Here is a 13828-nt window from a genome sequence, read left to right on the forward strand (position 1 = left end):
GCCATAGGCACAGTATTAGGCTAGAAATGCTGAGTAGGTGATATTAAGTTGTTCAGATGGTGATACCCATTTCATTTGTTCTTAACGTGGACCTAAGGAAAGACAGATCAAGGTCCTTAGAATAAAAAGATCATTTCCAGTTTTTTTCTACCTTTCCTGAATGAAAGACTGGTTGGCAGAGAATGGTAAAAATTCAAGAATTGGTAGATGATGCTTTGAATGAAGGGTGGGTTTCTGTGCTGGTTTTAGACAGGTTCTCAATTACCCCATCTTGTTCTCTACGTTGCTCGTCAGGTTCACTTTGAGCTCAAATAAAGCTGCTTCTACTTTCCAACAGGTAGTCTTACAAAGGGGCCTCCAAGGACTGTGAGGACAGCATTAGCCAATGAGAATTGAGGTGTGTAACCCACAACTATAGCTTTATCTGAAGGACCCTCAGACAGAGGAGACTCTCGCTCCAGTCCTGAGGACAATCACCACCCCATGAACACACAGGACTCAGTCTTGATGTAAAAACAAGAGGTTTACTTTGGGATACCAATGCACTGGGGCTCGACACGGTCCTCACGAGGAGGGATGTGAGGAGCCTCAAACAACAGAAATGTACAGCTTAAACAGTCATTTATGATCACACAGTTTCATTAGCTCAGCTATTTCAGTGCCAAGGATAACTAGGCAGATGTTTCTCGTCCTGGGATAAGGCCGTAACCACATCAATGTAGCTATTTCAGTAGGAAGGATGTCTGACGTGATATATGTTTTCTTATCCTGGGGTTCCCAGGACAAGGACCAAGGATATCTGTCTTGGCAGGTGTTTCTGTTCTGGGGTTCCCAGGACAAGGCTATAGCGATGTCAGCCTATAGCACAGCTGCATTCAGTACCAAGGACATCTCACTTCTATAGTGATCAGTCAGCTTCCCAGAGATGTTTCCTGTCTTGTAATTGCCCTGCAGTAAATATGTTCTATACCCTCTGTTCTTATGGTCGGGCAGCTTCCTAGAGAGTGGGTGGGAATGTGCTTTCTGTACTTTCTGGTCTATTGTCTAACGTCTAGGGGCTAAGCGAGGGCCAGCTTAAAAGATTCTCATGCTTAAGAAATGGCTGTACTGATATCAAACGGGGATCTTTCATATCCACTTTCTTCCAAGTCTACCAGCCATCTCAGATTGGTGGTGTAATATGCCTGACAATCAGGACACAGAAAAATAACTTGATACACAGCAAGGACATGGCAATCATATCCTGTGTTGTTATGTATGTTCTGGATGAGGTTTGTTAAAATGACAATATTGCACAAAGCTTTATATAGGACCCATCAAATTAAGGGTCACTATGCACTGTCATAGCTAAAATGGCCTGGTCAGAAGTGACCACTGGATCACTCTTCTGTAACTTCACATGAGAGGCTTGTGCTTTTTGTGTTTTTTATTTTTGTGGTTTTTTTTCTTATTTATTTATTTATTGATTGATTGATTGATTGATTGATTTATATGTTGTCAGGAAGATAGTTCAAGTCATGGATCTGCCCCCAAAATCTGAGCTTTGCTACTAATACTGTAAACAGTATTAGTGTATGCATTCAATAAAATAACTGGCTTTTTTTTTTAGTACGATACATGCTTTTGTGTTTTGTGGGGTGATCCATGAAACAGGAGTGAAGATGCTTGTTTCTTACTCTGTCCACTGAGTTATGTCTCTAGGCTTCTCCTACTCCTTTGGCTGCATCCCCCCCCCACATCTGCTGACTATTTTATTTTTCAGATGAAATCACACGTTATAGCTTAGAGAGGCCTGTAAGCAATCCTGCTTTGGTAACTTAAGTGCAAAGAGGAGAGCCCCACACTCAGTCTGAGGGTGCATTCACTGGTGGATCCAATATTTCAGTTTCCTCTCCTAACAGATCACCACATTGTTGCCAGGACCATAATGAATGCAATTCTTTCTCCTAAAGAATCTGGTGGCAACTGTCAAATGTTAAGCACAAAGCTTCAGGTTGTACCTATAACACACACCCACATTGCCACCTATCCTATAGGCTATTTCTGGGTGTGATTTCATGCACCTGCACATGATGAGACAGGAGACCTCTTTGGCTACTTATAGGAACTGGTGTGATTTCTCAGTAATCTTTAATGGGTAATATTGCTGACTGAGGAGAATTTGAGGTAGGATGAAACACTTCTGTGCAGGGATTGGGGAGGAAGCACTCATTTAGATACATAGCAATGACTTAGGTTTTTCCAATCTTGCCTAGAGCCAAATTTGGCTTTGGAAGCATGTGGTGCTCAGTGGCTATGCCACAGGGAAGTCCCCTGAAAAGGGTCCATCAGCTTTTGCTCAGTACAGGGAGAACATTAGCAAGGAGGCAAAGTCTGTTCTCCGTGACATCAGCAGACCCTTCGTGGACATTCTATTGTCTCCTAGAGAGACCTTGGAATCCCTGTGATGTCACCAGTACCGTTGTGACAACCAATTCCCTACTTTTTCTCTTAGTGTCCAAAGGATATATCCACAGACATGTTTTCCCGTCTTTGTAGGTGCTTTGGGAGAGTTGATGTTGATAGAGAAGAGTCTAGAGTGAAGCAAACGAAACCTAAAGGTAATGATGGACACATGGGGAATGTGGAGTAAGTTCTGGGCAGTGTATGTTGATCTTCCTCTCAGGGGTGAGTGTGGGGGCCTTCAGCTGGCCTTTATAGCAATGGGCCACAACCACTGGAACATCTCCACAGATATTGAATTCCATGATTATCACAATTCCTGAAAGTCAAGGTTTTCACATCATTAGTTTCTCCATAACCACATGGAGGATATGGCAATGCCTATGCTATTATTGGGTGAACTTCTAGTCTTTACTTTTACAGTGCATTCGGTATGTTAAATTGATATTATAACACCACCAGGAGTCATGGAGGGTATAACTTTTCTGAATTAAACAGGGCATCAATGTACTTCACTTTCATTGCTTCTTTCAATTCAGTGACTATCTGACAGTAGTAAGAGGGAGAGAACTGTGCTCCTGGCCATGACCTTATATTCTTAGAACTCCTCTGACTACCTCTGGCTGACGGGGCCAATCTTACCTTCATATATTAGAGGTTCTGTGTGGCAGATATTTTTCTACAGTAGCCAAACTATATGGAGCAGGTAGAGAAAGAGCCTGTAACCTATTGGCACTTCTGGGGCATTTGTCATTTCAGTAGGGGGAATTAATAAGTCTGTTGACCATGTCCTCCCCCTACATGAATTTTTAATGCAAAGTTATTGGACTAGAGTAACAGTGTAGGATATCTGAGTTTCCCTGATCAATCAATTCATTGTGGATGCTGAATTGATGATCTGACTTCTGAAACCAGAGGGGTGAGGGTCCTGAAACCAGGTTGTAGCCTGCGTACCTGATAATAATCCTGGAGAAGGCATCTCTCTGGTACTTGTAAGCCTGTGTGGGCGGGCATAGGGAACACCTGGCTGCTTACATCTCTTGGTCTCTATATAGTAGTGGGGGGACTGTGATCCACTTAGGATGCCTCTTACACAGACCAAACTTCTTGCAGTGACACTGGCTTCCAAGCATGTTCTCCTGTTTAGACCTCACTGTGGTCTGTGTATGCTCTATGCATTCACCCCATGCGGGTTCACTTGTGTTCTTCTACCTACAGAGGCCTGCAGACAGACGTCATCCCCTGAAAATATCCTAAACAAGGTGCAGGACAACGAGGAAGAGGAGAGGCTGAATAGAGAACTGGAGCTAACTACCAAGGAGAGAAATGAGCTGACAGATCGCCTCCTTTATGTGACAGGTGGATCCATGAACAAGAGGTATGCATTGCTCCAAACAAAGGACCTTGTTCTAAACCTCATCTCCCATAGAGAGGAGATTCAGAACCTGACCCTTACTGAGGAGTGAGTTTGGACATGGACTCTCTGATTCTGCCTGTTGAAAATCTGAACTTGTGATCTGAGTGAAGAATTCAGGGATAAAGTCACTGGAGCATGAGTTCCCAGTGTACAATTGGAAAGCCCTTGACAAGTGGCAGCTTTGCAAGGTTCTAGGTGCTGTGAGTTTGTGGACAGTGTTTGTACTTGCTAGGAATGTGACTGAACGCTATCATCTCATGGCAGCACCCTTAGGTAACAGGTCCCACATTGTTCATCTCCATGCTTAACTAGAAGGCCTGAGGCTCTGGCCTGTTCCTTCTTGTCTGTGTGCCTTAAACACTGAGACAGTAATGGTGCATACATTTCTAATGATTCTCATTGTGCTCTTTCCATATTTGTCTCTCTTTCTCATTCTCTGAGTCTGTTTAATTTTCTTTTCTTGTGGGTGTGTCCCAGTTTGTGTGTCTGTGTGTGCACAGGTCTGCATGCATATGCACAACTTTTATATGTTTCTGTGTCCCTCCACCCTTGGAATTTAGGGGTCTGTTTTTTGACCTCAGGATATACCTGTATAATAGTTTCATGGAGGTGTAAGTACTTTATTTTGGAAGCCCCACTTTCAACAGTACAGTTCTTTGCCTGTGTGGTCACATTTGTCTATACATTTGTATGCCTTGAGCAGATTATAAGTTTGTGGCAATATCTGGTCTCATCTCCAGAATTATGTGTACTGTCTGCCTCTAGAATATTAGTTATTCGGCTTGTAGCATTCCACTTGTCAAAACAGGAAAAATGAAATCAGAGGTTTCTGGATGTGTGTGTGTGTGTGTGTGTGTGTGTGTGTGTGTGTGTGTGTGTGTGTGTGTGTGTGGTTTGGTAAGCTCTGTGGCCTAGGCTCTTGACAGCATAACAGGTTTGAATGCAGATCCAGCCCTCCTGATTGAAAAAAGTGAGCCAGGGAACCCTTTATCTGGGTGCTTAGCTTCTGTTGTCCTGGGCACACAATTCCAAGTTTCTGAAGCTGAAGAATTCAAATATGTAGAATTCAGAAAGTGTCCTTCCAGGACTGGGGTAGTACAGGACACAGCCTGAGTTCATATAATCCTAAACCTCAATGTTCATTGGGTTCTATCTTCCTGGGGCCAGCCCCTACTTCAGGCCAAATCCATTTTATGAAAACTTGAAGATAAAGGAGAAAGAGTTCATGTCATTACTGCACAACTTAGACACAAAGAACATTGAACATCGTGAGAAATTTCAGGAGCTCAAGAAGGAGATTAACTTCTATCGGTAAGTACTGGTCAGAAGGGCCCATCACTTGTGGAATGGCCATTGCTGCCTCTCTTTGTTCTGGACTGGAGAGCCTGCAGCTCTGGGTCCATGTCTTCTGCTGTTTAAATATCACTGTGCTGTGGGTCTTTTGGACTCAGTTTCAGTTCTTTAAGAGACTGTGACTTCTCACCACAGTGTCTATGCATCTTTACAAGGCTCTGGATAGAACTACACTGATTCAGGCATCAGAGTGTTATTAGGCCAACCTGCGGCTCTGGGGTCTTACCAGGTTTAACAAAGCTCAATGTGTGGACCACATGGTTTGCATGACCTCCCTTGGTCATACTGTCCTCTTGTGGTTATTTGCTGCCTACTAATTGATGCTGTCCCGATGCATTGGGCTCTCATGGGTAGTTGTAGATCCCTTGTTCTTTTGGACAGACATGGACTCTTATTGGTGCTTGGGTCACAGAAACAATTTATTCTTCCCTGGATTGGCCATTTGCTGTTTGTGCAGCAGCCTTACATGTATGGAGATGTATTCTATGAAGTCTTTATGGGTATCTGGGTCCTGGTGGACTTTGTGGGATTTGGCAGTTGGAATGGGAGGAAGAGGCTTCAGGATCTTACTATGCAGAGTGTGTTTCCAGCAACCTGCACAGCCGGCTCCTGATGGACCAGGCATGTATGAAGAAGAAGTTGGTCACATTGAAGCAGGAGAGCAAGGAGTTACAGCGATATTTGTTTGAGTTGAACCCGAATGATGAAGATGAACAGGAGAAGGCCAGCAACCTCCAGACCCAGCAAAATGTGGTAGGAACAAGCAGCTGAGTCAGATTAACAATGTCTGATACCATTTGCCTATTGGATACATCTTTGCTTCCCCTATCACCTTTCTAATCTCCCCACACCCAGTCAGTCACCCACCTTATGTGATAGAGTTATTCATTGCTCTGTGTATGCACAAGTATTCTGGGATGTTAACCACTCTTCAGAAACTGAGTTATTGGCAATTATACTTCTCTGCCCTTTTTGAAACTGCAGTCCAGAAATGGTGACAGAGGAATAACATATCATATGACTGCATCTCCCTATCACAGATTGGATGCTATGAAGAGTTTTGAACGAGTTCTTGGTCGTGTGACAAAGGTCATACAGGGGTCATGTTATGGTTGGAAGCACCTTGTAGGGATAAGAACCAAGTGCAAATGGCAAATGAGTCCTGGTCATTGGCTTTGATCTGGGTATCATGTGGCCTTCTCCTTTCTTCCTGCACCCCAATTAGGTCTCTCCCCATTTCCCCATTCTTGGTTTGCACTGGTAGAGTCTGAGGAGCAGCTTGTTCTCCCACAGTACTGTGAGGGTTGCTGGTGATGTTCCCAGCCTGCAGAGATATCAGCAATGATTTCAGTGAAAAGATCAGTGCTGTCTGTCCAATGCAGCTGAGGGGACAGAAGGCAGCAACTTGACAGCTGGTATGCATGTCCCCACCAAATCAGAGTCTTAATAGCTGCCTTCTCCTCCCAGGTCTCAGAAACTGCAGGAGACATGGCATAGGACGGATCCCAGGAAGACAGCCCCCTGAAGAGTGAGTTTCTTCCTCAGGAGTTCCCTGTGACGACAATCCTCACAGTCAAAGACTTTTTGGGGGAATATTCTTCTTCTCAGATAATTTCCTCAATGTATAGAGACCCTAAATTTATGTACCCGTATGCCAGACTGTCTGGTTGAGGTCCTTCTCCTTTCTCATACGGACAACACCATTTGAGAGACATCTGAGGGGACTGCCTTGACGTCTTGTCCTAGAGGAGAAACAGCACTACAACTGTGTTTCTAAATGTTCATTAAGAAAATGCTGTTAAGAAATGTTTTTGGTTATGATTTTCATTGAAGTTTTCTTTTTGTTATTTCATACTTATATATTCTTGTTACTGTTTTTCATTTTTTATACCATTTTAGTTGTTCATTTTATGCCTGTTTTTTGTAAATTGTATTCCTTATGAATAAAAATTGATTTGTAACTCTTGACTCTTAAGACCATCTTATTCAAGGGTCCTTTCCCCTCCTGTAGACTTAGAACTGACAGCTAGATATGGATCTTTGCATGGTCCAGGCAGCATGGGTAAATAGGGAATTCAAAGCCACCAAGGTGTACACAGGGTGATAGTGTCTTTTGTGTGGATAATGTGACTTTTTTTATGGACACACACTGTATGATGTAATCACTGACATACTGTATCCATGCTGTATTGTCTTTTGCTCATCCTAGTCTATATCAGTCTACAACACACATTACTTATTGACTGTGTGCACCAGATATTGAGTAACACACACTCATGCCTGTAGAGCTGCAGAAAAAATGACAACTTTCACAAAGGATTATAGAATAATCCTAATCGAGAACCATGTGCCTCAGTTTTTCTTACAATACAGCATTAGTATTAAACCACAAAGATAATGACCATCAACGTCATTTTGGGAAATAGGTTTTTATAGGTGCTGTTTCACTTGATCATTCATATGCTGTGTTTTTTATTGTTGCTGATTATATTTATTTTTATCATGTAACTCAATGGATCTTTTTTTTTCAAATGCATGTCTGGGCCACTCCTGAGTTCATTTCCCTCATGATCCAAAAGAGGGAATAGCATTCCCCATTGTAGATGATTGTTAGGGACCATGTGGCTCTTCTGAGAGAGCAGCAGATGCTCTAACCTGGGAGTCATCACCACAGCTCCTGTAGGTAGCTTTTGTCCTTCCAGGGCATGTGCTGTACTAGGTGGACACGATCACCTCCCATTTAGGAGAGAGATCTCAGGATATGTGTATGTACAGGTGGTTGAGCAGTGCCTGCTCAATGTGGTAGGCTGCTAGGCAACCAACTGAACCCCAGCCCTGCTCCACCTGCATTCTTCGAGGCAGAGTTTCTATAGCCCAGGATGGTCTAGAATGCAGCATCTACCTATGTCTTTTTTCCACTAATGCTAGGGTGAGGAGCATATGTCCTCCACACCCTTCTTTCCAAACAATGAACATGCTCATGGTCTGGTTATCACATGGCCATGAGGGAGGTAAATAACACTCAGCCAAAACAGAGGCGCATTCCACAGTCACACAGACAGCCTGGACAGATCTGACACGATCAGCACCAGGTTTGACTGCCACTACTTGAAGCAAGGTCCTCCAGTGTTAGGACAACCATTCAAACAGCAAAGAATGAACCTGTTCCCAGCATCCGAGGAGTGGTAGACCCAGAAACCCATGTGTCAATGTGGCCATTTGGAAAATGGAAGAGGGGAGGCAGGGAAGCAGCCAGAACTGGACACAGTTGCAGGGACCCAGGCAAAGAGGGAATATTGGGGCAGAGTCCATGAGATGTCAGTAGGCAACAGGCCAGCTGGGACTAGTGTGGGTACAGGGCTTCTAGTGTGGGTATGAGAGGAGCAAAAGTAGCAATGGTCAGATTCTGATGCAGCATAAAGATGGGAAGGAGCTTAGACCGTCTCAGTGTCCTATAGGGACATTATAGACACTGATGGGCAGTATGGGGATTGCAGGGTCCCTTATAGTGGTCTCTGCAGGTGTCAGGACTCTGTCAGACCTATGACTATCAGGCAGGCTCTGAGTGCAAGTGAGAGTCACGGGACAGGCCCTGTGTACAGCCTGGTTTGGGGACATTTCCAGGTGCCCCATGGACTGCAAAATAAAGGCAAAGGACACAGGGAAGCCAGCAGTTCCCATGCACAGGACATAAATACTTGTAGACCTTTCTAGAATTTCCATAGACCATCTGTCACTAGTCCTCACTATAGAAGGCACCAGCATTCTGCCCTCTACTTCAATTGGTGAGACAGCTAGTCTAACTCCAGCAGTAAGGCCTCAGGGAAGACAGTAAGAACTCACAGGTGACCTCTTTTACTATTGAAACAGGCTCTTCCTATGGAGCCCAGAGTGACTGTAGGGTCCTAATTCTCCTGCCTCACAGTGACTGTAAATTCAAATCTACCTTCAAGAGCAATTGATTAATAGTACAGGGGGGAAGATCAGATTAAGGCTATCTAAAGGCCCCAGGGTGGTAGGATTACCAGGGTCCTAGTAAGTTTCTCCAGCCTTAATTACAACCTGAGTCAGTCCTGCTGTATGGGATATCACCTGCTGCCCAGTGATATCACAACTTGGAATTCTTTGTCAAATATAAGCTGTTATGGGAATGAAGTAGCCACACAATAAACACTGGTCTGGATACTCCTAGGTCAAGAATCCCCTGTTGGAAATGCCTTGGACCGCACCATTTTACATTCTGGATCCTTCTGGCTTTTTAGCAGATTTATAAATACAAAAAAGAAAAATGGGCATAGTAATTTAAGCCTATGATCCCAGTCATGGGAAACTGAGTCAGGGTGATGGAAGACTGTAAGTTCCAGGGCAACCTGTGTTTCTAGAAAAAAAAAAAGGCATGGTGAAGATTCCACTCAAGTAGAAACCAAAAGGCTTTCACATGGGGCCTGCATTCCACTGGTCAGCACTCCCATCGTCACAGCCACAGGGAGACACTGGGGAATTTTTCCCACTGTCTCGCTTTGGGATGCAGTCCACCCCATGATTCTATGTGAGGAATGCCCCAAAGGTTGCATCATGTGAGGGACCTAGATAGTTCCAGGATTGGGAGAATTCAGGAGTTTATTATTAGGGATGATCTACAGCTTTGGCAAAGCTTTTCCCTCCACATGGCAGCCCCAGGTTTGGCCCCAACAGTAAAAATAAAATCCCCCCCAAAATAATGCCAACAAAATATCACGAAGCCTAAATGTCTGACCAGTCTCCTCAAAAGTGCACAGGAACCTGACTCCACATTTAGGACCCACTATGGCCTCTGTGACCTGTGAGAAGGGATCTAATATGGGAATTAGTACAGTATGACTTATCCTTATGGATATCTTTGGTGACAATCACCACCTGACCCCTGAAAAACCCATCTACCTGGGAGGCTCAGCACTCATGTCACCAAAAAAGCCCAGATCCTAGGGCCAGCATGGGCAGGAGGTGAAGAAAGTTTGTCCCTCGTGAACATCAGTTGCTGCTCCTGGCCTGACTCTATCCTCAGGAGACAATGTTGCCCCAGAAAGTGTGGGTGTCAATGGCTATTCCTAGGCCAAGGCTGGGATACTGCTGGTCATCCCCGCAGTGACAACTCACCCCTGCATTGTGTGGTCATCCCTGCAGTGACACCTCACCCCTGCAGTGTGTGGTCATCCCCGCAGTGACACCTCACCCCTGCAGTGTGTGGTCATCCCTGCAGTGACACCTCACCACTGCAGTGTGTGGTCATCCCCGCAGTGACACCTCACCCCTGCATTGTGTGGTCATCCCTGCAGTGACACCTCACCCCTGCACTGTGTGGTCATCCTCGCAGTGACACCTCACCCCTGCAGTGTGTGGTCATCCCTGCAGTGACATCTCACCCCTGCAGTGTGTGGTCATCCCCACAGTGACATCTCACCCCTGCAGTGTGTGGTCATCCCTGCAGTGATACCTCACCCCTGCAGTGTGTGGTCATCCCTGCAGTGACACCTCACCCCTGCAGTGTGTGGTCATCCCCGCAGTGACACCTCACCCCTGCACTGTGTGGTCATCCCTGCAGTGACTCCTCACCCCTGCAGTGTGTGGTCATCCCTGCAGTGACTCCTCACCCCTGCACTGTGTGGTCATCCCTGCAGTGATGCCTCACCCCTACAGTGCAGACCTTTGGGCCTGTGGCCTTCAGGATCCGGATTATCTGTTAAACTCAGTTCATAATCAGAATGTTTTGTGTTCAGCCTCTGCCTGGACTGTACTCCAAGAAGAGTTCAAGGTTTTCTGTGGCAACATCTAGCGATCAAGCCTGAGCAAAAGGATTCTCACATCACCCTGCAGGCAGATTCCCATAGTCATTTCTAGTCCATTTAAGCTGCTGCTGAAGATGCCTTGAAGGCATAGCCACAGCGACCCTGTGTGTTCAGAGGTGATGTTTTCCTTCAGGAACCTGATGCTGAGTCTTCTAACCCAGCAGGCGGTCCCTGCATCAGGCTGGAGTCTTGAGTTTCTGTGTTGTCCTGATACCACCTGCTGTGTTCTCCTGGGGCAGAATGGATCTCAGAAGGTCTGGGCCAGTCTCACTGGTTGAGGATTCTTGCAAGGCCTCATCTCCAATTCCTGAGGGAAGGTGTAGGTTAGGAGAATGCCTGGATTTGAAATTCAATGTTTTCAGATTTCAGGATTGGATGAGGGGTACTCAGCATGTGCATGTGTCCATGTCTCTGTATGCATGCACATGCAGGCCAGGGATGGACACCAGCAAACTTCCTCAGTCACCCTACCCCTCTCACACAAAGGAGCTCTCACACAGAAGCTGTGGCTCACAGATGAGGTTGCTCAGGCTTAGAGTCCCAGAGATTCTTCTGCTGTGCTTCAAAACTTTGAGAGAGAGAGAGAGAGAGAGAGAGAGAGAGAGAGAGAGAGAGAGAGATTCTACCAGCTTGTACAAGCATGCATGCACATATGGATGCCAGAGGGAAATATCCGGTGTCTTCCTTTTCGAACAGGGTCCTAATCAACTATCAGGTCTCTATATCTTAATATCTAGAAGGGGTCCCAGCATGAGCATAGCCAGGGCATACACATGCTTGGCTGTCAGTCAGGCAAGAGGCAGAGATCTTGTTCTATTTTTCATGGTTAATGCTCTTAGCACCCTTGAGGGCCTGGCGGAAAGCTGCCTGGAGACTGCTGGATCTGATGCTGGCCTAGACAGCCAGGGCTATTGATGATGGATGTCCAAAGTGGCCCTCATTCTTGGCAAACTTCTCTCTTCTAGTCTAAATGTGCTTGGGTGTTTAATGCAAGGACTGGGTTGTAGTTTTCCTGTTCTATCCTGCTGCCCCCTTGTTTTCTTCAGCGGGTCACCTGCCCTAGTGAGGAAAGAGAAGTGTGTGAGCCACAGCACCACCCTCCCATGCTTCTGCTTGCTGATCTGTGGTATCTGTTGATGTAGAACCGTTCCTGTGGCAGTCCTGTTGATGTTTGTGAGTTTTGAGGATTTACGCCAGTGTAGTAATGTGCATAGTCACCCTGGGAAACCCAACAGGAAGTTGGTCCCCAGGTTTCAGCACACAGAAGCACAGGCCAGAAGAGATGCCCAGGTGTTGAAGGAGGTCCAGTAGATGTGCTGTTAGTTTCCTGTGTCTGATGCATGATTGTCCCTTGCTTAATAAAATGTATACACAAAACTCTTTAAGTGTCCCACTGACCTCTGAGAAAGAACATCAGTGGGAAGATGGCTTTGAACTCTTAACTCCCTGTTCCTTTCCTCATAACAGGTTTCTGTAGCAACCAAAGGAGAGAAGCCACCTGAGGGAAGGAAGTCCAAGACAGTGCCTAGGAGCAGAAGTAGGGTCTGGCTGTAGAGGGGACAAGTGGCTGGGTATAGGGACTCTAGGATCAGAAAAGAGGTTGCCTGGCATCTCCCACAGCAACGAAGACAGTCACGCATAGTCATGCTCAAAGGCCAGTCTGATCCAGACTGTCCCTCATTTCCCAGGCGATTATAGATGGTGTCAGGTAGCAGTTGAAAACTGGCCATCAGGGCATGATTCAAGTGTTTATTAAGGTATCATGGCATCAAGAATATATGAGGGAATAGCCATATGTACACAGAACGACTTGCAGATCCAGAGAGCAGGGAGGGAATAGTCAGGAGCTCCTGCTTGCTGCTGCCTTAGGGGTTCTACAGAAATCCCAGTGGCACTTGGGAAGTGGAGGCAATATCAATTAGGGATTGTGGCCACATGGGGAGATTGAGACCAGCCATGTGCTGTGGCATCAGAACACTGACCAGCGATGACAAAATGAAACATAAAACACTGGTTGCTCAGCTTTGATACTGCTGACTGCTGACGTGGCCAGGGGCCATCCGGTTCACCAAAGGCTCAGCCAACAGTTGTTTCTCCACTCAATAAAAGTCAAAGAGTGGCCCAGCTCCAAAACCAAATGTGTGCCCACATTGCAATGGCTCCGGTACTGTTTCACCTCAGCTGCGGAGATCTCAGGATCCATGAGTGTCCAGCACGCACACACCCAAAAGAGACAGTCTTAGGGGTCTTAGGCAGCACTGAGGGTGGTGAGCCTCTGCCTCACGGCTCAACGGCCCTGACCTTGGCATTGTTTGGGCACAAGAGAGCAAAGTGCTGGGGACAGACAACCTGCAGTCTACCATGCTGGAAGGGCATGACTAACACTGATTGATCACATCCATGTGACTACTGAAGCTTTTCCTGCTCTCTGTAGTGGTGACCTTACAGAAACCATGCACACCCGGTTTAGACTGTATTAAAGTAGCCACCATTTCAGGGTTCCCTGCAAGGTGCCATGGGACAGTAGTAGCATGAGTCTGCATGTATCTCGACAGTTTTCACTAGGGACTACACACACACACACACACACACACACACACACAAACACACACATACACACACACTTACTGACATGGTGCACATTCTTTGCACACAGAAGAAAGTGAGTAGTAGTGAAAACACACCAATCATGGAATTGATGGAGGGAGTTGTGGGCAGAAGCTGGGGTTTAGAGTTACTTAAAGGCCCTATGCAGGCTCTCCTTTTGTTGGATGAGAAACTTCAACTGCAA

At 45.8% G+C, this 13828-nt stretch overlaps 1 protein-coding gene across 4 annotated transcripts in view; it reads left to right on the plus strand.

The window, feature by feature from the left end:
- LOC147999103 (disks large homolog 5-like) overlaps positions 1 to 7173 on the plus strand; it is a 98154-nt gene extending 90981 nt beyond the window's left edge. For all 4 annotated transcript variants that reach the window (XM_087596127.1, XM_087596126.1, XM_087596122.1 and 1 more), the window contains 5 exons: positions 2539 to 2600; positions 3661 to 3820; positions 5027 to 5170; positions 5803 to 5965; positions 6680 to 7173. In XM_087596127.1, the coding sequence (XP_087452253.1) occupies positions 3810 to 3820; positions 5027 to 5170; positions 5803 to 5965; positions 6680 to 6709 (348 nt within the window). In that variant the 5' untranslated portion in view covers positions 2539 to 2600; positions 3661 to 3809 and the 3' untranslated portion in view covers positions 6710 to 7173. The remainder of the gene's footprint in view (positions 1 to 2538; positions 2601 to 3660; positions 3821 to 5026; positions 5171 to 5802; positions 5966 to 6679) is intronic.
- Positions 7174 to 13828: the final 6655 nt, after the last annotated feature.

The sequence above is a fragment of the Rattus norvegicus genome, chromosome 19 (genome assembly GCF_021556685.1).
Source record: "Rattus norvegicus strain SHRSP/BbbUtx chromosome 19, alternate assembly SHRSP_T2T, whole genome shotgun sequence".
Classification (NCBI taxonomy): domain Eukaryota; kingdom Metazoa; phylum Chordata; class Mammalia; order Rodentia; family Muridae; genus Rattus; species Rattus norvegicus.